The sequence below is a fragment of the Pteropus medius genome, unplaced genomic scaffold (assembly GCF_902729225.1).
Source record: "Pteropus medius unplaced genomic scaffold, Ma_sr-lr_union100, whole genome shotgun sequence".
Classification (NCBI taxonomy): Eukaryota; Metazoa; Chordata; class Mammalia; order Chiroptera; family Pteropodidae; genus Pteropus; species Pteropus medius.
Window position 1 is genome coordinate 25,822,314 of NW_024344240.1, and position 26,084 is coordinate 25,848,397.

Below are 26,084 nucleotides of genomic sequence, written 5' to 3' on the forward strand. Positions count from 1 at the left end.
TCCACTATTCCCTTCAAACATTCTAGGCAAACTCAACTATTTACAGTACCTTTCACAGGCCCTGGCTTTTCCATCTTCAGGGTTTTGCTTTAGCTAATGCCATTCCTTCTTCCCAATCTCCAGACCAAAACTGCACCCACCTTCATGGCCCACCTTGATTCAGTGGTAGCCATGAGGTTTCTTCCTGATTTCCTACAGAGAACAGAGCACTCATCTTCTCCCTAACTCCAACAGCACTGACTCTCTGCCTCACTAACTTCCCTACCCTTTTCTGCCCTGTTCTGGCAACTTCAGGAGTCGCAGCTGACTCATCTGTATCCAGCTGAGTGAATAAATTCACCGATGAAACTGTGGCAGTTAGAGCCTGTACTTTGCCTTTTGCTTCCAAATCTTGTCAGGTATTTTATCTACATGCCAGTTTTCTACCAGAGGGTTATGTTAACTGTACAGCCCCATAATCACTTCTGCAAATGACTTTGCAGTCTGAAGACAAGGGACAGTACAGAAGAGCAAAAGAGAGCCTAGGGGACAGCCTCTGGTTATAATTACTTCTGTAGCAGCTTCTGACAGGCAAAGCTATTCCTCCTGTCCCCCGCCCCTTCTCAAACCTTCTCTAAAGGGGGGTAGGTGCTCTTATCCCAGTTTAGGGTCAGCCAGAAGACACACCAGCTGGATTTTAAGGAAGAGAAGGTCTTTGGCACACACTGGCTAGTGAGAAACTCCACCAGATCACCATCCGCCAGAGTTAAGACAGAGCTGGAGGTCCGAAGGCTGGATCAGCTGCTGGTCTCCCCCAAGGCCACCAGAGGGCAGTGCAACCTCCCATGTTAGGAGATTTCAGGGCAGCAGGATTTTAGTGCTGCTTCTAGAGCGAGGCCTGGGTCCAAGTCCTCAGTCTCCTTAGGCTTTGAGGGCAGTGATTCCGACCAGGGCATATCTCAGCGTCTCCCACCTTAGAACGCAATCGTTCAGGCAGCTGGAGGAGGGCTCAGGGCACACACATTTTGAAAATGTTCCTCATGGAATTCCAGTGTGCACACTGCAGAAAACCACTGTTCCAGGCCCTCATCGGGAAGTGGCTGAACCTCAACACACTCCCCAGCCTTGCTCCCTCAGCCGTCCGCAGAGGACTGTCTCTGTCTGTGGAGGCAGCACCACTGGCTAAAAGCTGTAAAAACTGAGGCTGGAGGACAGAATAGGATGAGGAAAGTGAAGGAAGTCTAAACACTGATGCACCTGGAGGCAGCGCAGCAGTGGGAGGACGAGGGGGCCCAGCAAGGCAGGCCTGGACCCGAGTCCTGGCTCAGCCGTGCCCAGCAGTTGTTTTTAGAGCTCGTCATTTACCCTTCTCTGGGCCTTAGTTTCCTCATCTGGAAATAAGGTTCAGAATACTTCGATGCCTTTGTTATCTTGTGGATAATTACAAGCCATAACACATGTAAAAATCAAAGTGTAAAGTGCTATACAAAGAACCATTATAAAGAAACTGAGTAGGTTTCAGCCAACTGAAAACTCAGCTAGGCCTGCTCCACTGGCGTGACCAAGTACAAACCACACAACCACACACACACACACACACACACACACACACACATAATGGACTGGAACTATGCAAGTGGAGACTGAGCCCAGAGATCCCTTCTAGCACTTAGGTTCTCTAAATGTCACTGGTGACAGCAAAGCAGAGCAGGCCGGGGCCAGATGCCTACCTGTCTCCTCCCTTTCCAAGACGATATGGCTGCACCGGTTACCATCCGTCTGCAGTTCATCATCATAATCTTCTCGCGGGTAAGCTGGCACAGGCAGGTCATGGCCCAACGCCTTCAGCTCTTTGTGGAAATTAGAGTTGCAGCAGTTTTGGAGGAAGCCAAACACCAGCAAGTCTGTGATGTGCTCATGCTGAAGGCGTGCACCATTGCTGATCTGAGGAGAAAGGGGGAATCAGGGAGACCTACGGGAACCTGGACCAGGGCCGGGGCCCCTCCTGTGGCTGAGCTGGCAGAGCGGCTCTGGATGCAGTGGGGCCTGAATTAGCCTCACTGGCCCAAGACATCTGAATACCCTGTGGGCACAAAAACTCTTGCAAAAGGTCTCAGTGGGCAGCACCTGTTCGTAGATGCCAAAGAGAAAGTTCCAGTTCTATACAAGGTAGTTATCTACCATTTGCTTGCTATCCTACCAACTAGCTGGGGTGAAACTCCAAAGGCTGTTTTAGGGGAGTCAAGCAAATATCATTTAGATGCCATCCTCGTATCTACATGCTTTTGCCAAGTCCCATGTGCCTTTTACCAACTTAAGCCCCCCTCTACTGGCTATGCATGCAGAGGTAGAAGCTCATTCTTTCCCCAAATCTCCTTTGTGGGCCTAGGATGGTATTGTGCAAACAGCAGGTTTTCAATAGATACTGGGTGATAGTGACCACAGATACTATCTGCCCTTGGGCAGGCTTGGTTTACTTCGGGTAAGCATGCGCCTTAAGTAAAATCCCTAGAGAGCCATGGGGATGCCTACTACTCCACCCAGAGGGGCTGGTGATCTTGGCCCATCGGCTCTCCATCTATGAGCAGCCCTGTGGCAGTAGCTCAGTTCAGCCTCTGTGCTATAGGAGACAGGACGCACATTTCTGGTGTGCTGACTGTACCTGGGATAGTGTTCTTGGTAAACAAAGGTGAGTACTTGTAGTATCAGCATCCAGGTATGCTCAGAACGATTAGACCCAGGATAAAAGAAGGAATCATCTGAAAAGCCAGGGATACTGAGACCTTCCCAGAAAAATGCAAAGCAAAATTGATAGGTGGTACGAGGTTAGCAGAAGAAAATGAAGGTGCAGGTAAAATTTGTTTCTATCTTCTAAATCCTTAATATTTTTCACTAGAAAAATCAGAAAATTTTTAGGGAAGTTTTTAAGGGGTAAATTGTTTTAAATAAATAAAATCCATAGAAAGGTGCTTATACATAGTTATTTAGATTTTACTTCTCCAAAATTACTCCTTAAAAAGAAATTACTCCTAAAAAAAAGGAAAAATATTATATGAAAGCTCTACTGCCAAATCATTACAGTGAGGCCAGGGGCATGAAATGGCTTAGAAACTCAGGAACATGCTCCATTTCTGCTTCATGGAGGTGTCCTGGTTAGGAGAGAAGGAAGGAAGGCTGGGGCAGTGACGGGGGGTGAACTGCATTCCTCGAAAAGACATGTTCAAGTGCTGACCCCCAGTACCTACGAATGTGACCTTATTTGAAAATTGGGTCTTTGCTGATGTAATTAGTTAAGATGAGGTCACACTGGATTAGGCGGGCCCTAAATCCAATGAATGACTGGTATCTTTATAAGAGAAAGGAGAGGGAAATTTATACACAGAGATGCACAGGGACATTGCTCCATGAAGACAGACTGAAACTGGAGTGATGTGTTTACATGCCAAGGAACGCCAAGCACTGCCGGCCACCACCAGAAGCTAGGAGACAGGCATGGCACAGATTGTCCTTCGGGCCCACACGAGGAACCAACTCTGCTGACTCGTCGATTTCAGACTTCTGATCTCCAGAACTGTGAGGTAAAACATTCAGCGTACAGTATTTTGTTCTAACACCTCCAGGGAACCAATATAGGTAGTCTTCGCCAGAGGACTTCCTTTTGATCTACAATTTAGTAAACAAGTGTCCGGAATCTGGATGCCGAGCAGTCCACGAGCAGTCGTTGCCACCAACTATGCCAGATCAGGTTACCAAACACCAGTTCAGGCATCTCTGCCTTTCTCATGTAAAATAACAGAACTGGCAGCGGAGGGGAAAGGAAAGGATGTCCCCTGTCGGAGGACAGGTCCACAAGCCAAGAGTAGAGGACCCATGAAGTCAGTGTTTAGTGCCAGCTGGAAAGCAGTGTGGACAGACTCCATTTTGATTAACAGGGCAGACTGTTAAAATGGCAGTAGGCTCAAAAGACTGACAGTCTTTAACCCCTCAAAAAACAGAGCTTGTGACCAGCTGAGTATGGAACTATGGCCTCTTTTGATCCTTCTAGGTCACAGGAAAAAAACTATGTTAAATGATTAAGACTTAGGAAGTCTTCCTGCAAATATTACAAAATTGATCTAAAGGAGAAAATTTTCTCATGCTATAAAATTAGTTCCAGTACAGAAAAAAAGACAGAAAGCTATCCAATGTATTTGATAAATTGGAATAACTCTGGTGCCCAAAGCTGGTGAAAAGAGCACCAAATAAGCAGTAAAACAAACAAACAAATAAAAAATTTTCTTTGTTTTTCTAAATATCAAAAAAATCAAAGAAGAGTGATACAATATGGACAAACAGTACCATACGAATAGTTTTAAAAAATGTGAAACCCAAGACTGATATTACAGTAAGTGAAGCCAGACACCAAAGGACAAATACTATGTGATTCTACTGCTATGGGGTACTGGAAGTCGTCTAATTCACAGAGACAGAAGGTAGAGTTGGGGTGCCAGGGCCTGGGGTGTGGGGAGGTGGGGACTTAGTATTTAATGGGGACAGCACTTTAGTTGGAGATGAAACTGTTCTGGAGATGGATGGTGGTGATAGTGGCATAGGAGGGCGCATGTATGTAATACCACAGAGCCGCAGACTTAAAAATGATCAAAATGGTAAATTTTATGTTATGTATGTTTTACCACAATTTTTAAAAACTGAGGAAAAAATCAAGGACAAAAAGTAAGAAAAATCTACAACAGGAAGAAAATTCTGAAGGTGGGGGGAGGAGGCCAAACTCCATCACGTCAACTAAAATTGCTCAGTGTTTTCACTGGGAATCCTGACCCTGCAGACACTGGGCAACTTGTGTCTCAGTTTTCTTACTTTGAAGGGGAAAAGAAAAAAACCACTGGGTATAACTGGGAGAAATTATAGCCACCTGGCTGCAGGGAAGGGCTGTCAGGAGGGACGGGACAATGTGGGGGAGAGCGCTCCTAAAGTCGAGGGGCTGTATGAGCATAACTTGGCAGCGTGGTCTCTAACCCGCAGACACCTCAAGAATGCAGAAGAGGGGACAGCTGCGAGCTAGAAGGGACAACGGGCAGGTGCAAAGGGCACCGAACAGAAGAGCATTTTGGCCTTTGAATAGGCCTTTATCAACAAGGGGAGCTGCTGAAATCTCTTCTGTTCAGCAACCAGCGTCTCTGCTAAGCCTGCAACGACTCTCTGGCCCTCCAGCTACCAAGTGGTTCTGTCCTTTAGAAGGATATTCAACACGACATATCGAGACCCTTCCAGGAACCAGGTACTGCTACGTGCTCAGAAATTCAGAAACTGTGGGCCTCTGAGTTTACTAACCACCAAACCCTCAGCCTTTTGCAGATCCCTCCTGTGGCGGGTGGCTGGTGGGAACAGCAGAAGGCTGATGCACTCAGCGTGGGCAGGGAAGCACCCTGGGGCTGAGGCCTCACAGACATTATAGAGCTTGGCAAAGGAGAGAAGAAAGCCTTATAGGCAAGCAGATGAATAAAGATCTTTTGATTAGATATTCTATGATTTTCCCTTCCAAGTTCATTCAAAGGTAAGTACAAAGTACAGTTCAGGTACGATCCTGCTGAAGGCAGGGGGACGGGCTATATGACCTCTGGGTGACCTCTGCACAAAACTCTACAGCTTTGAAATTGCTCTCAAATCAGAAAGCCTCCTTGCAGCCAGGCAGATGAAGGGGGAAGGCTGCGCAGAGAGGGGAAGAGGAAAAGAGAGGCCAGGGAGAACGAGACGAGAGTGGCCTTCTCTTCTGTTTGCTGTGCCCTAGCCAGCTGGGACTGTGCTGCCCCCGTCCTGCAGCGCCGTCACACAAGCTGGGCTGGGTCCACACTGCACACACAGAGAATGGGCTGGCCTCAGCTGCCCTCACCCCTCTGCCCATCTCCAGAAGCGTCTGACCTTGGGATCCATGGCACAGGCAGCTGGCAGCTCAACTGGCTTCTGGCTTGCAGGTGTCCAAGGCAGCAGCCTGGAAGAGGACAACAGACACACAGGGTGGGCACTGGTCCCTGCAGGGACATCACTCTGTGGGACTCTCAGGAAGAAATCCGGGACACCGTGCTGGGCCCTAGCTCCAAAGTGCTCCAGCCCCACAGTGGCCCCTCTCGCCGTGGGACACCAGCAGCAGCCCAGTGAGTGGGCTCTGCAGCTCCCCTCAGTAGAGACTTGCCAAGGCACCGAGAGCACCCTCCAACTTCAAGGTCCACTCTCCCACCCGAACTCATGATCCTAAGACCTCACCCCCCAGGCAAGGAGGGCAGACTGGTTCACGAATACTTTTTAAGTAAACACTTATATTAGTAAGTTTCTTACAAGAATGAACTCAGCTAGTAAAGTGTACATAGAGGTTTTCAGGAAATCTGTTTTATTATTACTGTGATCAGTAACTGGGCCACTAACACAACTACTCTGTCCAACAACAACCCATCCCCTCAGTGCACGGCAGTTATCAGAGCTTCACATGATCATCTCCTTGTTCTGCCCACCATGCTGGCAAGTAGGCAGAGCGGTGTTGAAGCTGACTTAGTGGATGAGAAGATAAAGTTTAGGGAGTAAGGAACAGCCAGGAGATTCGTTCTCTCCACAGGCCCCCAATGGGCAGATAAAACAAATTGTTCATATGGAAAAAGCTCTTGTAAAATGTTTATAACGAAGAGAAATAATATACATGACGATTATACAAAAGATTAAAGCTTCCATATGGCACATATTTCCAACTAAATAATCCATCACAAACAACTGAACGAAAAAAAGGCAATTGGGGATTGAGTTAAAAAGATTAGGTCCATAAAATGGAATATATGCAACCATAAAAAAGAACAAGAAATCTGTATGTGCCTCTGTGTATGTGCATCTGAGAGATGTTCAAATAGACTGAACAAAAGTTTTTGCAGAACAGCTTCAAAAGAATACTATCTTAAAATGTATTTGCTGGTATATGTGTGTGATTACACACAATATTAGGTCATTGTGTAGGGCATAAACAGTCAAATTTGGCAATTCCATATGGCTCCTAAATACATAGGAGGTAAAACACAAACAGCAGAACAGACAACCAGCTCGACTCCAGGAAGAGCGAGCGGGGCTCCCACCACATGTAGTGGAGGACGGAACAAGGCCTGCGCTGATGGCGGTGTGTCTTGTCTGCAGCCAGCTGCGCAACTGTGCGCTTGGGACAGTCATGGTCTCGGCACTGCCATTTCCCTGTCTGGGTGCTCGCACGGCTTGGCAGTTGCCCACAGCTACAGGCTGCACCTCAACCCTCCTGGAGTCTGGCCGAGTCTGCCCATTGCTGGGTGTGTCTGGGAGGAGAAGGGACCAAGCTCAAAGGACTCCGGGAGCATGTGGACAGACAGGGAAGCAACAGGACACTGGCTCACCCATGCGCCCTCCGCAAGGCAAGAGGAAAGGCCAGAGCCATTAGCAGCATTAGGACAAAGAGCAAAACAGAACACATTCTTCAGGAAAAAGGCTACAGAAGCCAAACTGTGTCTACCAAGTCACTGCCAAGGTAAAGACAGTGGGCAGAACTTGGGCCTCAGTCCCCACCACGTTATATCAAGAAATAACTTCAGAAACCTATGAGGGGAGAGACAGCACTCAAGAAATAATTCATACAAACATCGGATTTGATCTCCTTCCAGACTTTGATATACACACTCGCATCCTCAGGCAGACTTTCGGTCTTCTGCATTCACCAAATTGTGATCATTTGTCTGCTTCAATTGATATTTTTCAAAAATTTTTTAATGCTTATATAATATTCTCTTGTGATGATTTGTTCTAAACCAGGGGCGATTTTGACCTGCAAAGAACATCTGCAAGTATCTGGAGACATTTTTGGCTGTCACAACTTGGGAAAGTGCTACTGGCATCCAGTGGGTGGCAGCCAGGAAGGCTGCTCCATGTCCCCCAATGCCCAGGACAGCTCCCAACAACAAAGAATTATACGGCCCAAGTGTCAATAGTGCTGAGGTTGAAAACCCTGTTCTAACTGTACGTATGCACCAAAATACAATAAACCTCCTATTATTGGACATTTATCCTTTCAATGTTTTCCACCATGAAATACAGGACTGTGGTGAACGCCCTGGTGTGGCGCTGTCCTATTAAATCCAGAATCGAATGAGATAATAGATGCGAAAGTCAACCTGGAGCGCCAGCCTGTATTCCTACCACTTCTGGCTTTATTCCTCTGTTACTTAAGAAGAAACTCAACAAGTCACTGTCGGCTGTGGGTGGTACCAGGACAACAGGTAAAGTCACCCCCTGAAAATCTCAGAGGCTCCGAGTCAGCCATGGCTTCACCCCCAAACTCCAATTCCTAACCAAAGGTGCCAGCAAGGAGAACTCATACAGCCAAGAACTGATCACCCCTTAGTTCCAGATCCAGTGGGAAATGGCCAGGTGGGCAGAACTGGGAAACAGAGACCCCCCCATCTTCTCTGGTCATCAGGTTCGTTCACAGCCAAGATTCCACCAGCTCCGGGAAACATGCCTGTGATGACACAGCCTGAGACTGAGGCTTTTTATGGGTTATTTCTCCAAGCTCCTACCACACCCTTTTTTCCCCCCAGTCGAGCGTTCTAGGTTACAGAGATAACAAATGTTATTACTCATAACCACCATCAGCTAACGACAATATCCATGCCAGGCTTGCCTTTGCTGGCCAGGCTCTCCAATCCCCACAAGGGTCCTGGAAGAAAAGCACTTATGCTCCAGTTTTTAGAGTCCAGGCTGAGACCCGAGAGTGCGCAGTGAGGGTATGGAACGCCCGGCAGCAGCACAGTGCCCACCTCTGGGCCTGCCTGCCAGAAATCAAGTGATCAGACAGTGGGGAGCTCACCTGTCTACTCAGACTCCAATCCCCTTCTGAGCCTCACCTACACACTGGACACCAAACGCCCCCGAGTTAGCTGAAAAGTTCACAAAAGCCCAGCTCAGCACTATCCCACATGGTCAGTGTGGAGGCTTGGGCCACAGTGAGGCAGGAGCAAGCACATATAGGCACCTTGGGAGGAGGAAGGTTTTATGAGGATAAACCCTTGGCAGGGCAGCCTCCCTTTGCCAACACAGATTTGCCTGTGTCTTCCCCACCCCACCCACCTAACTACGCACCATGCAGACCTCACAGTCACTCAGCACTGTACGGGAGAGCACAGTACACTGAAGCCGGAGACCCCACCCATCCCTGTCCCACTTAACCAGCTACGTCACTTTGAGTGTGGCACTCATCAATTGACAACCATTTTGAACTTGTTCAGCTGTGCTTGGAGCTGGAGAAACAACGGTAAAAATGACTCACAGGTCCCTGCCCCAAAGAAGCTTATTTACAAAAAATAATAATAATACAAGTATAAATGTTATTTTTAAAAGTTTGCGCTGCTTTAAATACCCAGTCATTAATGTAGCCATCAAATATTTATAGTGCCTATTGTGTGCCAGGAAAAGCTATATATAATATATCTATTTTTATAGGTATATCTACATGTCTATAAAGACACAGGTGTTTTTATATAGAGATAAAAAATAAAGATATGGAGCATGGAAGCTGATCCAGACTGGGGACCCGGAAGAGTAAGTGCCACCTGGAAGAGTGGGACAGGGAAGACAGTTCTAGTTCACCTTCCTGGGCCTTGGTGTTGAGGAAAGAGTGAAGAAACAAAATGGAGTCACCACAGCCAAGCTAACAAAATTAGCTGAATCACAATGGGCCAAAACATGAGGGACAGATTTTTTTTGTGTCTGAAAACAAGTCTGATTTAAATAAGGGCTTAAATATGTTCCCTAACATTAAAACTGAAGGGGAAAAAAACAAATCAAAAACCAGCTTGTTACTTCACATGGCACTGAGCAGCTGTTGCTAGTACGTTGTAAGCTCTACAGCTAGCGGCATGACTTAAACATCAATTTGAAATTTGTTCTCTGTCAAAACTTTAACTCTGATAGAAGGCTGGCCTCACACTGCGGTGTTTGGACATCAACTAGCTAGGACATGTCTGGTCAAACAGACCTTGGTGGCAAGCCAGATGTCCTTTTCCCCCACTAGAGGGAAGATGGCTGCGCTAGGCAGCTGTGGACAGGTTAGAGACACCAAGGGATCTCTGACACCAAAGGCTCTCTCTAGTGGTGCAGCTGCCACTACTGCCAGTCTCTTCCCCCGGATTCAGGGAAGGCTGGTCAGGTGGCGTGATGTTCTCCTAGAGCCAGGAACTCTGTAGAGGGAGAGCGGAGGAGCTCCTGGATAGACATAGCTGTCTGTGATCTTGGGGTTCTGCGTTTGGCCGAAACATCACTTTATTGCTTTGTTTCAGGCTGGTCACGGCCAGGCACCTACTGCTTGACCTTTGTCAAGGGACTTCAAGACTAGACAGCATGGCTCTTTTCAGTTTATTGCATGAAGGAGTTAACACTAGTCCAAGTTAAAAGCAGACCCCAAATGGTTACATTATACAAGCTGTAAAGTCTGAAACTTGTGACAAGGGACAGAAGGGAAATTCTCTGTGGAATTCGTATATGGATACAGTCGTCAGTGCCAGCAGGAAGCACATCGTCACCTTTATTTAACTAGCCTGAGGACTTAAACTTTTGAACTTTTCAGTTATGTATCGATGCCCAGACATGTATTGATACTATAGACAACCCTCTGAAGAACTTAAGAAAGAATGTTCATGACATCTGGAAGATCGCCATCTTGGACAAATCCAGAAATTAAGAATACAGGACTGATTCTTCCCAAGGATGTTCTTTTTACTATAAGAATACTCAACTTTTCTCATTTCTTCAGAACACTGTGAGTGTTGCCTGGTAGTACTCCCTAAGTTGCAAATCTTAAGACCCTTGAATGACAGTTTGTCATGTAATTACAGTGAAGCCTCCGGATTCATTAAGGCTTGGTCCACAGTGTGTACTCCTCAGAAAAATAATGGATTTGGAAAAGGTGGTTCCCCCCCCTAATTAAATGAATACATGTTAAACATTTTATTTAACTCAATATTTAATAGGGGAAACAGTAAGGTGTTAAAACCATTCAAAGGAATCAAAGACCCATACCTGCTGGGCAACATGAAAGCTGAAGTGAATTTACAAACATCAATATCCACAAGGAGGTCAACTAAGCAGAATTCACTGGCATTTCTGCAGACAAATCATTGCATTATAATCAGTTATCTGCAACTTAGAGATGTAAAATAGCTCAAAGACAATGAAAAGCAAAGAGAACTAAAAAGGGTGCTCTAGTCAGAACATCCAGCTATTTGAGGGGAGGAGGGGCGGAGAGGCGCATTTTAAAAGCTTTCACAATTTTTCCTGACAGTTTTCTTGCCTATGATAATAATCTCAAAGATTATTCTTTGACAGAAAAAACAGGCTGGTCTCATTAGATTGGCAAGGTCGTTCGTATCTGTGCAGCAAGTGTTAATTATCGCCTAGGCCTCCTTATGTTTCTTTTGCAAATTCAGAGCCATGCAATATTGAAAAACTACCAAGGCCACAAAATCAACTTCTGCTGGAAATTTTCCTAAGGGATCTCAGACTGGACCTTAAGCATGTCTATTATTTGCTATCCTGAGGATAGGAAACCAAATCTAAGCAATTGTACCAGGATCCACTTGTAGTTCCTATAAATGTGAATGAATTTCTCTGTGAAAATAATGGAAGCCCAACCAAATGGGAACTAAAGCTACTTGTTCAGACACTTGCATTCAGAAGAGACTCAAAGGCAGGCAAAGGAGTGAGAAAGCTTTGCATCGGTGAAAGGGGCTTCAGTAGGCTGGTGGACTGAGGGAGCTAAAGGTGGCTGACGAGGAGCAGAGAACCCTATGTGACTGGTTAGGGGTGCATGTCTGACTTTCTCTGGGTGGTCCTAAATTGGAAGCAGGGACAAAAAAAAAAGAGAAGCTGTTAGTTATAGAGAACCAAGTCCTGGCCATTTGGAGCTGATTGTTACAGATATTATTTTTAGCTTCCTGGATTGCCACCAAAGATAGTAGTTTGAATTCCTGCAAGCCTGATGTATATAGCAGGCTAGCTTCCTGGGCTGGTTATCATAGATAAGGCGGGTGGTTTCCTATGCAGGTTGCTGCAAGTTATGGGTTAAAGTTCTATTTTTATATATCATCCTGCCATTGTCCATTTGTATATTCAGTTTCTCGCCTCTCTTATTCCAGTCCCCCAGATATCTTAAATTCTCGGACATGCCAGGAAGTGACCTTCCTTGCCACCTATAGGGCTGGTACCCTGTAACTAGGAGTCAGGTCAGTTTTCCCAGGAGGGCTTGGAAGGCTCCATAAAGTCAACCTTAGTTCCATGAGAAGTGTCTTATCATAGTTGATTACATGAGCATCATTCAGAAATACGACATTCCAAGTAAGACCCTGATAACACTATCAATTTGTTCAATTATACCTTCCCAAGATGTGTCACTTTGGTATATGAATTATTTTGAGCTGAAGGCAACTGAGACCTTGCAGCTCTTGAGAAACTTTTACCTCTTACTTGAAGAATTTATATTTGTGGCCTTGCCCAAAAGAGTTATCATGAGAAATAATTTTATGGCCCATCTGTATAGCAGGGCAAAACATCTAATTACTAACACTTGCTCTTCTCATCCTGTAGTGACCCTCCTCCCTTCTGAAGCCCCAAGGCCCTTACTTCACCCTTAGCGCAGAAAGCCATATAGACCTCATTTTCCCTTTCTGTCTCTGAACCTCTCATGTACGTGGGGTTCCCATATGTATGTATACAATTAACTTTGGTATTCTCTTGTTAATCAGTCTCGTGTAGACTTAATTATTAGACCAGACAACAGAACCTTGAGGGTGGAGGAGAGTTTCTTCCTCCCCCGGAGCTGGCACTGTGAGCAGGACACCTCGCCAGCTGGGCACTGCTCACCCTGAGACTGCTTAGTAGAAAGCCCCTGGGGCCTCTAGCACGAGCCGGCAAAAGCAAGCATTCTAGCAGGGCACCCTCCGGATCTCCACCTGCAGAGGTGGGTGGAAGCAGAGTGATAAATGTTTTCTTTCCCTTTTCTAATTTAGATTAAGAGAAAATACTCATAAAACTAGTTTCGTTGGCTTAGCCACTCTTGGTAATTTGGTACAAGTACTCATGGGTTTTGTGAATTGTTTTTCTGTCTCTGATGTCTCTCCTTTCATCTTGTTATATGTCAGGAGAGGTTTTTTCCTCTGGCCTCCACATCCAGAGAGTGTACTTGCCAGGGTGCACCTTGCTCTGTCTCGCTGTGCCAAGCTCTCAAGGGAGTTTTGTCTTCAGTCGTTTTTGCCAGAGATAGTAAAAATGGGGCCCCTCGTTCTCATTTGCCACCAGTCAGAGGATGCATATTCATTTTATAGGCAGCAGAGTAGGCTATGGATCTGAGCTTAGGGAATCTAAACACCCATTTAAAAGGGGAGAAAACATATGATTCCTCTGTTTTGGAATGGCTGTTTCTAACTCTGGGAGTGAACTTTATCTTGTGAGGGTTGCAACTTTTGCAGCCATTTCTGGGGATGCTTCTTGCATCCATAGTTCTTATTGGTTTGAGTTCCTATTAAGATCTTACTCATCGAGGTCAGACAATGGATCCTTTCTTTGATTTGAAAAAAACTTCTAACTTAAAGCAAGAAAAATGTTTTTACAGAGCTCTCATTGTTATAATGGCTAGTCATTAAGACTACCTTAATGAGATGGAAGGACAGAAATTAGAACAAAAATCAAAGTCCACACAGACCTCTTCCTATTTGCCTTCAGACACTTGCAGATATATATTTATTAAAAAAAAAAAAAAAGTTCAGGACATTAAAAGTAAAATTGTCCTGCACTTAAAAAGAAAATGAAATAAAAAAGATGTCAAAATCTCACTAAAAGACAACCTAAAAAGTTTATATCCTAAGAACTCGACTTGGTTAATTGTGAGGTTGGACGCTTCAAAACATGGCCAGACAGAAATGTGGGCCGAACTTTATTTTTATAGCTGGGGTCCCACCAAACTGCTGCTGGCCCTCAAGGAAATTATAATCTAAAATTACAGTGGCTATTATGAGGAATGTTCCAGTTAGATCGTTCAAAAGTACACTTAACAGCAAGGGCTTCCAAATCAAACAGAACAAGACACTTATTTTAAAATACTGACAAGGGTGAAAAAAATTGAAAACAGAAAGCAGAGTCATAAAACTCGTCCTAATAGGATGGAAAGCTTTAGATAGCCATTAAAAAAATGGGAGAAATAAAACAAAATGGAAATTGATGGGTTAAAACAAAGATTTTACTAAAACACTACCAAAGGCCCAATGGGCCATATTAACCCCTTAATGGTCCCCCAACATTAAAGGGTCCCAAAGAAGTCTGCTCTAGTTACCCCAGTTTGGAGAAATTTTAAAAGATGGAAGGCAGATATTAGGAGAAACCTGACCAACAATTTGCCTGGGGCAACAGCCAGGCTGGTTAATCAAGTTAAAAATTGACAAAAGGACCAGAGTCTTTGCCTTGACCCCTTGCTAGGGACCCAAAGCCTTTTTATAGAAGAGTGGGGGAAAATGGTCAGAGGATAGAAAAGAGAAATTTCCAGGACTCCTTGAAATGAGAATTCCATGAACTGTGGTACCAAAACCCATTAGTGAAGCCCTGACTTGGGCTACAATTAGATTAAAAGAATACAGAAATGTAAGGATTGATAAGATTATGAAAATTAGAATGTTAAAACTGGCTTTATGTAAAGAAGTTATGCCAACTTTGCTTGAATCTTTTATGGGAATGGTTATTATGTCTGGCTGGGAACAATTCTCCTACCCAGTACTGTAAAACCACAACGTGTTGATAAAGTCCTAATGGAGGCTAAAGTTAGTAATGTAAGTTGAAAAAGTTTTTAAAAATAGCTTCATTGAAAGATGTGAAGCAAAAGGGTAATGAAAAATTAAAGAGATAAAGGGTACCCAAAACAGGAGACTATAAGAATGATGTTATCCTTAAGGCAACTGTCTTCAGATATCTTTCATTCCTTGTTTTAAGGTCAATATAAGGGCCATAATTAGAGAATGTCTTAAACCTAGGGAGGATCCTCAGAAGTTTTTTAAGTGGTTTACCTCCTGAGGGACAGAAAGAAAAGAGAGAGAGAGAGGAGGGAGAGGGAGGGAGGGAGTGAAGGAAGGGAAGGAAAGGAAGGAAGGAGGAAGGAGGAAGGAAGGAAGGAAGGAAGGAAGGAAGGAAGGAAGGAAGGAAGGAAGAAAGGTGTCCCTTCCTTCTCCAATCCAGACCAACTGGTTACTGATCCTTTTCACTCCCAGGGATAGCCACTGCCTTGGCTTGGCATGGCTCTCTGCTCCATGAGATGTGCTGGCTACCAGAGGGGATGACTCTGAAAGGTAACAGCCCTTGTACCCTCTTGAGTCCATGGAATGGTTCGATACTGCCAGAAAGGTTTACTTTTTGTCTCAGATGAAACCTGACAAGATATATGAAAAGATTTAACTTCAAATAACTTTTGGATCAGAAATTTGGCAAAACTGGAAGCTGAAGATTTAAAGCCTAATAGGATTTTTTTTTTAAGGCCTTTTCCCTTAAGCTAAAATAAAACTATATACCCAGAGAAAGAAGCAAATTAGGGATGATACAGTTCTGTTTAGAAATAACTCTAAGAACAGTTTTTATATTTTAATTTTACACTGAAAACCAGTCAGATTTGCTTCAGCCTCAGAGTGTGTTTATGTAAAATTAAATTAACACTGGCAGTGAGCTGTATTTTCCTTCTAAATGAGAAATGGGTTAAAAAAATAAGTCCTTATCTCTGTTACGAAATTTTTCAGCAAGAAAACTCAGTATAATTAAATTTTTGTAAGGAATCTAAACATAATTGTTAAGAGCAAGTAAAATAAATTTAAGTAGGATAAAAAGGTTTTTATTAGGGGTATTCTTTAGCAATAATTGTATTTTATGTGTACTTAGAAATGGTTTCCTAAATCTCTTTGGTAACTTGAGACGTTAGAGTTTTGCTAGCTAAATTAAATGATAAAAGAAGGGTAGAGCTTCCAGTCAAGATGGCACAGTAGCTAATATAAATTACTGAATAACGACTGTAATTGAAAAATAAAAATAAAAAATAAAATGATGGCTAGTCACTGAATATCTTTATCATTTCCAAATAATATAAAATAATGAAACATTGATTACTGAACACAGGTTTACCTATCTTTGGCTTCTTATTGTGGAAAAACTAAAAAAAATTAATTTGCGTCTGTCAGTATACCCACATTAAAAGACTATTATACAAAAATATACATTTCTAGAAGTTATCACTCTAAAGAATACTGGTGTAACAGATGGTTTACAATTGCTTATTTCTTAGTTTTCACCAGAAATTAAAGTTTCTAAGGTTAAGAATTCTAATATAAGTAATTAGAGCTATAAAGAACAATAATAGAGAAAACAACTGTGTATAATACAAGAAAAATAAGGCATGTTTTAGCTTAAAAAAAGATAAGAGATAGGGAGATGTGTTTTGTTAAGAGAAATGAAAAAAACTTTGCCCTGTCTTTTTTCAAATGGGTAAGAGAACAAGAGACAAACTAAAGGGGACAAAAATGTAAAAAGTTTATGGAAAAGAAATCTTGAGAAAGAAATTTTGTGTGATCAAACTGGGTGTGATTAAATGAATTTGTTAGAAGAGTTTTGAAAAATAAGCTTCAATATCAAGTGTGCTAAAACTTAATATCCTTTCATCTGCTAAAAGGACAAAATTTTCTTATTCTACTGATTAGCAGCAGATAAGATACTGTAAAAAGTATTCTGCTTAGAAAGCGAAAAGTTCTGTGTTTTATCAAAATAATTTTCTCAATTTTATGTTCTTAATCAGATCTTTGAGTACTTAAGAAAACTGAACCTCAATAGTAAAAGCTAACCTTCTGCATTAAAATGCTGCTGCAGCAGAGAGAAAATCTATAAAGATTGTTGCACCTGTGGATGAAGTCCATTCTGCTTTTGCAATACTAACCCTTCATTGCCCGACTTTTATCATCCTGATGCCCTCGTAACAAGGCAACAGTCTGCTCCTGAATCTGAGAAACTAAGGTGGGTAAACCATGGCTGTAAATTAAACGAACAGAGCTATGGGAAATCCAAGACAGCCACTGGGCTTTTTCTGGCTCCCTGGCAAACCGCATTTTTCGTTTTTTTGCATTCCTTCGGCCACCATAGTATATGCAAGTTGGACTTCATTCAACTGCCACTCAGTATGTGTTATCAATATGTTCTCGTTTGTTGCAGGCATGTTTTCCAGATGGACTAATGCTCTCCCCTGCCACAAGGCTGATGCTCTCACAGTGGCAAAGAAACAGAAAACCTGTTTCCCACCTGGGGTCTATCTTCCACAATCTTAGTGATTGAGGCACCCACTTCAATGGGCAAATCATACAAGACATAAGCAGAATTGAAACATTTATTTTTTTCTCCCTATTAGAATTCAGAAATTCTCAGTGAGTATTCTTATTTTCATGGCAATATTGTTATTTGTATAAGTTCATTAAGAATCTGTTCTCCTTGACACAAGTGGAAACTGGTTATATTACCAAGAATGTCATGTTTGAGAGACACATGCAGACTCAGATATGACTAGACAGCTGTAAAGAATTAAGATGGACTTATGAAAGGCAATAAAACTCTTGGAAAAACAGCGTGATACTTTGCTTACAGAGTTCCCAGCAGACTTACCAGGTGAGTAAAGGTCACTTCCAGCAGGTGGAGGACCCTCAGCATATTTTGGGGATGCAGAGAAGAGAGAAACTCACCCAAATCTATAGATATTGCAGGCGATGTTTGATAGCAAGTCCTTGGCTTAGCTTTTCTGGCCTCAGAAGACCTTTTAAAGTTCAATCTGGAGATTCTTTATAAAAAATTCCAGTAAAGTAGATTAAAAGAGCCTATGTAGACTTCTGGTCAAGATGGCAGAGTAAGTAAATGCTGTGCTCACCTCCTCTCATGATCACATCAAAATGACAACTAAACTATAGAACGACTGTCACTGAGATCTGCCTGAAGACTAGCTGAAGAGAAGTTGTATAACTAAGGACATATAGAAGCCATGTCGAGACTGGGAGGAGAGGCACAGATGCAAAACGGGCTGGTCCCACACCCACATGTGGCGGTGGTTAAGAATCAGGAAGGATTTCTCGGCTGCAGAAGTTCCCCCAAGGAGCAAGGGGTCCCAGTACCACACAGGCTCCCCACCAGTGCTAGGAAGAGGAGTCCTGACAATAGCTGGCTGCGAAAACCAGCAGAGACTCCATCGGGTGAGACGGAGGGCTGATGCACACCCAGGTGTCCTCTTAAAGTGCCCGAGTACAGACTCATTCACAAACACTCACCCGAAGCTCCAGCAAAGGGACAGCACCTTGAAAAGCACCAGGACATATGGGGTGAGACTGAATTATCTGCCTTTAGGGCAAGGGCTGGAGGGGCAGCTCTCTGGGGATTAAAGTGCCAACAGGCACCACTGTACCTTTGTTGGGCCCTCCCCACACAGAGCCTGCAGGTGCACCAAATCTGAGTCTCCATGTGCCTGGCTAACGCCACTCTCTCTCCACTCTGGTGATTCTCTGAGACCCCTGCCCCACCCAATACACAGGTGCAGCCAAACCTCTTTCAGAAGCTAATCCACCTAAGTGTCCAACCTGGCCCCATACTTTGGACTCTTCTAAAATTCATCGAAGATCTACAAACCCCAAATAAGCAGTGGTTGGCCCTGTAACTCTTGATAAGTGGCCCCAAACCCAGCACTAGTGGCAGCTGGCCTCAGGTCACAGTATAACCACTCCCTGGCACCTCCAAGCCCAACACAGGCAGCTATCAGCTGCAGATCATTTTGTGGCTCCTACCAGTTGGCCCTGGGCCAGATACAGATAGCAGCTAATGCTGACCTGCACCAGAGCTCTTCCCAAGAGGCCCCAGAACTAACGCACCTGGTAGCTGGCTTCGGACCATACCAGAGCACGACCTGATTGGTGCCACAAATGACACACCCAAAAGGGTGGACTTGGCAGGAACCAGAGCCCCGTTTAGGCAAATCCCACTCCGTGGGTTAGCCACTGCAAAACAGCCTGTCCACTGTACTCAAAGCCAATCCCACCCACTTATGTGCAATCACAGCTCAACTACAACAGGTGGGCACACACAACCCACATAAGGGGCACTCCTGAAGCACCCAGCTCAGGTGAACAGGGAGACTGTGCCACTGGGCCCCATAGGACACCTACTACATAAGGCCACCCTGCTAAGACTGGAAGACATAGCAGGTCTACCTAATACATAGATAGGGAGGCAGCCAAAAGAGGAGACAAATATGTCTCAAATGAAAGAATAGGACAAAACTCCAAAAAAATTACTCAACAAAATGGAGACAAGCAGTCTACCAGATGCAGAATTCAAAATACTGGTTACAAGGATGCTCAATGAACTTAGGGGAAGAACGGATAATCTCAGTGAGAACTTCAACAAAGAGATAGGAAACATAGAAAAAGGAAATATAAAACATAAAAAAGAACCAGTCAGAAATGGAGAATATAATAATTGAAATGAAATACATCAGAAAGAATCAATAGCAGATTAGAAGCAGAGAATCAAATCAGCAATTTGGAAGACAAGGTAGCAGAAAACAATCAGAACAGCAACAAGAAAAAATAATTTAAAAAATGAGGGTAGTTTAAGGGGCCTCTGGGACAACATCAAGCTTAACAACATTTGCATCATAGGGGTACCAGAAAGACAAGAGACAGAGCAAGAAATTGAAAACCTATTTGAAGAAATAATGATGGAAAACCTCTCCAACCTGGTGAAGGAAATAGACGTACAACTCCGAGAAGCTCAGAAAATTCCAAACAAGATGAATCTAAAGAGGCCCACACCAAGACATATCATTATTAAAATACCAAAGGTTCAAGACAAAGAGAATCTTAAAAGCAGCAAGAGAAAAAGCAGTTACCTAGAAGGGAGCTCCCATAAGACTGTCAGCTGATTTCTTTACAGAAACTTTGCATGCCAGAAGGGCCTGGCACAAAATATTCAAAGTGATGAAAAGCAAGGACCTACAACCAAGATTACCCTACCCAGCAAGGCTGTCATCTAGAATCAGAAGAACGGATAAAGAGCTTCCCAGGTAAGAAAAAGCTAAAGGAGTTCATCATCACCAAACCAGTATTACAAGGAATATTAAACGGATTTCTTTAAGAAGAAAAAAGATCAAAAACATGAATAAGAAAATATCACACACACCAAAAAATTCTCACTGACAAAGGCAAACACATAAAAGCAGTGGATCAACCAATACTAAAGATAGTACAAAGGTTAAAAGGCAAAAAAGTAGGAAGATTACGTGTAATTACAAAAGTAAATTCAGGGATACACACATACACACACACACATATGAAGTGAAAAATAATAACAAAAACATAAATGTGGAGGGGGAGAGTAAAAATGGAAGTGATTTTAGAATGCGTTTGAACTTAAGTGACCATCAACTTAAAATAGACTGTTATAAACACAGCTTGATATATATGAAGCACATGGTAACCATAAACTGAAAGTCTACAAGAAATAAACAGAAAGGAATCCAAAAACACTACAAAAAGTCATCAACATACAAGAGAGCAAGAGAATAAGAAAGGAACACAAAAGAAATACAAAAACAATCAGAACACAATTAATAAAAGGGCAATAACTACACACCTATCAATAATTATTTTAAATGTAAATGGATTAAATGCTCCCATCAAAAGACAAATGGATAAAGAAGATGTGATACATATATGCAATGAAATACTACTCAGCCATGAAAAATAATGAAATCTTACTATTTCTGACAATGTGCACGAACCTAGAGGGTATTATGCTAAGTGAAATAAGTCAGACAAAGACAAATACCATATACTTTCATTTATATGTGGATTCTAAAAAACAAATGAACAAACAAAACAGAAACAAACTCACAGATAGAGAACAAACTGATCCTTGCTAGATGGGAGGGAGGTTTGAGGGCTGGGTGAAAAAGATGAAGGGATTAAGAAGTACAATGGCAGCTACAACATTGTCAGGAGGATTTAAAGTAGGATTTTTAGAAGACTTTTAGAGGATTTTTTAGAAGATTTTTAGAAGATTTTTTAGAGGATTTTTAGAAGAATATAGTCAATAATACTGTAATAACTACATATGGTGTCATGTGGGTATAAGACTTATCAAGTGGATCACTTTTCAAGTTATATAAATGTCTAACCACTACACTGTACACATGAAACTAATATAATATTGAATGCCAACTGTAATTGAAAAATTTAAAAAAAAATTTTTTAAAGCCTATGTGGTTAATTACTATTCTTCCTGCTCCTATTTAAATAACAGTCTAACTTTACTAAACCTAGACTTATTCTGCAAACAAATTACTCTTAATTTAGCTATCTTTGGTAAAAAATGGGCATGATTTTAGAGAGAAAAAGTATGTTTCAGAAATACCTCTTTGTGGATATTAGATTCCAGTGCTGTTCACTGTCTTTTGAGGGTTTTTTTTCCTATCTGTAAACTGGACTGGATCTTGAATTCTTCTATTTTTCCCCAATATCTGGCTGTGACTCTCCAAAGTAATGTTTCCAATTTTTCTCCCACCCTTCTGACGTGGACTCATTGAGAACTAATACTGTCTGTTTCCCAAGGCCATGCAAGCCAAAGTAGGACAATTTGATAATTACTTCAAAGAAATCACAACAGCTGATATATGGATAATCTTTGTGCCTGTTGCAGAAAGATCACCAAAGACATTCAAACTGAAAACCAAGAGAATCTAAAAGACTGTCACTGCCTGCCTTCACACCATCCGAAGATGATGCGAGATAGACATCTAGAAATCTCAACTGCCTTGCTTTCAACACTTAGAACCCGGGATTATAGTCTGCTCCAATCATTAATCTTTGTTTTTCTTTTTTCTCCTTTCTTTTCCATAGAGATGTATCTTATTAAGTACCTGATTGCTTGCACCAGAGGCCTAACTTTGGGAGCCCACCTGCATCACTGCCTCCTGAAATAAGACACAACTGTTTAACTGAACTGACCTATTCTCAAGTCTGAGACTGATTTAATGTGATATGGAACATCTATCAACCAAACTTCAGCTATGTAAGACTTCTCGGCAAGTCTAAGAGGAGGGAACTACAGGGGTTCAGACTGAGTTACCCCAAGCTCTGCCACTTGGTATGTGAATTATTTTGAGCTGAAGGCAATCGAGGCTCTGCAGGCTCATGAGAAACTTTTCCCTCTCTTAGAGAATTTTAAATTTGGGGCCTTGCTCATAATAAAAGTTATGACCAGAGACAACTTTTTATGACCTATCTGTAGGGCAGGGCAAACTTCTAATTACTGAATATCTGTTCTTCTCATCATCCTGAGAATGACCTTCCTCCCCCCTAAAGCCTCAAGGCCGTTACCTCATCTTTAGCACAGAAAGCCATATAGATTTCATTTCCCCTTTCTGTCTCTGACCCTCTCATATATGTGGTGGTGTTCAGATATAATTGTATATACTTGTATACAATTAAATTTCATTATTTTCTCTTGTTAATCTGTCTCATGTAGATTTAATTACTAGACCAGCTGAAAGAACATTTAAAGATATAGGAAAGTTTCTTCCTCCCCCACAACAGGGTCGAGCAGAGCCAGAAAAACAACCCTGACAGCCCTCGGTTGCTCAGAGCTATAGAATTCCCATAGTCCCCAAGAAGACCACATGGGCTTCCCTAACACACTGACTTCTTCCTTTCGGTTCTCTTAGCAGCTTTCACATGGGCTCTTCCTGAGGATTCCTGGGAGGGAGAGTTGCCACTCTCACCCAGAAGACACTTTTGTAGCAGACTACACTTCCACTCACTCACCACAACTGGATTTACCAGGAAAGGAGGAAGCTGGAGTTGAGGACGCTGATGCCTTTGCCTCCTTTGTACCTAGGCTGAGTGCGAGCTCCTAGCCCCTCCATCTTCCCCACAGACACCGGGGAAAATTCTTCAGAAATTCAAACGCTCTGACTACTATGTTGCTCTCCTGTCCATCTCAAAGGCATGGGAACCACTGCTCTTACCAGGCGGTTTTCAACCTTGGCTGCAGACTAGAATCAACTGGGAGGCTTTAAAACAGACTAATCTGAGACAATCTTATATACATAGAAATCCCCCCAGGAACCCACTAAAAAACTACTGGAACTAATAAATGAGTTCAGCAATGCTGCAGGATACAAGTGTTTGTAAGATCAACTGAACTTCTATACAGCAGCAATAAATCCAAAAATGAAATCAAGAAAATAATTACCTTTAGAATAACATCAAGAAAATACATTTAACAAAAACATATGACTTGTAAACTCAAAACTACAAACACTGTTGAAAGAAAGCAAAGATCTAAATAAACAAAAAACCATCCCAGGTTCATGAATGGGAAGACTTAACATTAAGATAGTAACACTTCCCAAATTGATCTATAGATTCAATGGAATTCCTCTCGAATTCTCAGGTGGCTTTTCTGCAGAAAGTGACAAATGGTTCCTAAAATCCACATGGAAATACTGGACACAGAATAGCCAGTCTTGAAAAACAATGAAGTTGGTGAACTCACACTTCCTGATTTCAAAACTTATTTTGAAAGGTAGTGTGACACTGACAAAGGAAAAAAATATAGATCAATGGGATAGAAATGATAGTCCATAAATAAACCCTAATATTAATAGTTAACTGATCTTTGACAAAGTGGCCAATGCCAGAGTAAAGACAAGTCTTTTCGAAAAATGGTGCAGACACAATTGCATATCCACAAGCAAAAGTACGAATTTGGGACCCACCTCAAATCATACACAAACATTAACTTAAAATATATCATAGACCTAAATGTAAGGATTGAAACTATAAAACTCTTAGAACACCAAACTCTTGACCTTGGGTTGGGCAAAGATTTCTTAGACATGACACCAAAAGAACAGGGAATACAAGAAAAAAATAGATAAATTGGACTTCTTGACAATTAAAAACTTTTTTGCTTCAAAGATACCATCAAGAAAGTGAAAAGAGTATAGCAAAAGGCAGCAGTCCTTAACTTTTTGGCACCAAGGACCAGTGCTCCTGTGAGAATCTAATGCCTGATGATCTGAGGTGGAATTGATGTGGTGATGTTGGTGCTGGGGAGCGGCTGCAAATACAAATGAAGCTTCACTCACTCACCGCTATTCACCTCCTGCTGTGCGGCCCAGTTCCTAAAGACCTGCACTGGTCTGTGGCCCAGGGGTTGGGGACCCCTGGCATAAGGAATATAGTCAGTAATATTGTAATAAATGTATGGTGTCAGATGGGTACTAGATTTATTGGGGTCACTTCGTAAGTTATATAAATGTCTAATCACTATGTTGTACACCTGACACTAATATAGTATTGTATGCCAACCGTAATTGAAAAAATAAAAAAATTATTTAAAAAAAGAAAATAAAGACAACCCACAGAATGGAAAAAAAATATTTGCAAATCATTTATCTGACGAGACTTATATCCTTATAATTCAACAATAAAAAGACAAATAACCCAATTAAAAATTGGGCAAAAAATTTTAATAGGATCCAAAGAAGATATACAAATGGCCAATAAGCACGTAAAAACATGCTCAACATTATCTGCCATTACAGCATGCTAATCAAGACAATGAGATGCTACCTCACACTCACTAGGATGGCTACAATAAAACAGGTAATAGCAAGTGGTTGCAAGGATGTGGGAGAAACTGGAGCCCTCACATACTGCTGGTAGGAATGTAAAATGATACCGCTGCTCTGGAGAACAGTTTGGCAGCTCCTCAAAACAAAGAGTTATCATATGACCCAGCAATTTCATTCCTAGGTATATATCTAAGAGAAAACATGTCCACAGAAAAATCTGTACATGAATGTTCATGGCAGCATCATGCAAAGTAGTTAAAAAGTAGAATTAACTCAAATATTCAAAAAACAAAATGTAGTATTTCCCTACGATAAAATATTACTCAGCCACAAAAAGGAGTGAAGTACTGATACATGCTACACAATGGATAAACCCTGAAAACACTATGCTAAGTGAAAGAAGCCAGACACAAAAGGCCATATAAGATTCCATTTATACAAACTTCTCAGAATAGGCAAATCCAGAGACATAAGTAGATTATGGTTGCCTAGGGCTGCAGGGAGAGGTGGCCTGGGAGCGACTGATAACGTGTATGGAGTTTCTTTTGGGGGTGTTGAAATGTTCCAAAATTAGATTGTGGTGATGATTGCGCAACTCTGTGACTATATTAAAAACAACTTTAAATGAGTGAATTTTATGGTATGGGAAATATCTCAATTGAAGAAAAAAAAAAAAGGCAGCCTGAGGGAGGCTGGCATAAAGGAGCAGAAGCCTCTTTACCAGATAACTCAGACCAGCCCCTTGCACAGCTCTGCTGCTCCTCCAGGCCCTTGGAAGTCCAGCATCCTGGGGGCTAAAGACCTCCATGACCTAGCATCTCTGCTTCCCCTCACCTGTCCAGGCCCTGGACTTCTGCAAGATCCGTGCACACTAGGTGGGCAAAAATGAGCTAGCAAGGTAGGAGACAGGTGTCCCGGGGCTCTTCCAAAATATCTAGGCTGTCCTTTGACTGCCTCGCTGCCTCTCTCCTCAACACTGCGTAACTATCCTCCTCTTAGAGCTTAGTCAGGGAGAAAAGGAATGTTACCAAGGCCAGATCAGAGCCATGGCTGCCCTGGGACACAGTGCTGCTCCCACACCGCTCTACTGGGCCAGAGTTGACAGGTGGGCGGCTGAATGAAGCAGGAGGGCAAGGACAACTAGCAAGTATGGAAGAAGGGCCTCCCATGGGTAGCAACAGCCCTCCTACCTCCCAGTTCTTTTCCTCATCTACAAACAGGGTAATAACCTGCACTTGGGAGCGCAGTGCAGGCCACTGGAGTGTGAAAGGACAGTCGGTGAAATCATTTTACGCACTGGTCAGCGACGCCCTAATGAGAAGCTTTGACCAACGAATGTCCTTGACTCAGCTCCCTGCTCAGCCAGGTA

At 42.7% G+C, this 26,084-nt stretch overlaps 1 protein-coding gene across 7 annotated transcripts in view; it reads right to left on the reverse strand.

Moving 5' to 3' along the window:
• BID (BH3 interacting domain death agonist) overlaps window positions 1–26,084 on the reverse strand; it is a 39,110-nt gene that overhangs the window by 6,954 nt on the left and 6,072 nt on the right. For 4 of the 7 annotated variants that reach the window (XM_039869257.1, XM_039869255.1, XM_039869253.1 and 1 more), the window contains exons 2-3: window positions 5,899–5,968; window positions 1,710–1,923 (exon numbers count right to left, since the gene is read on the reverse strand). In XM_039869257.1, the coding sequence (XP_039725191.1) occupies window positions 1,710–1,923; window positions 5,899–5,910 (226 nt within the window). In that variant the 5' untranslated portion in view covers window positions 5,911–5,968. Of the gene's footprint in view, window positions 1–1,709; window positions 1,924–5,898; window positions 5,969–11,052; window positions 11,082–26,084 lie in introns of those variants that run through there. The other 3 variants (XM_039869252.1, XM_039869251.1, XM_039869256.1) reach the window with 2 other exon arrangements.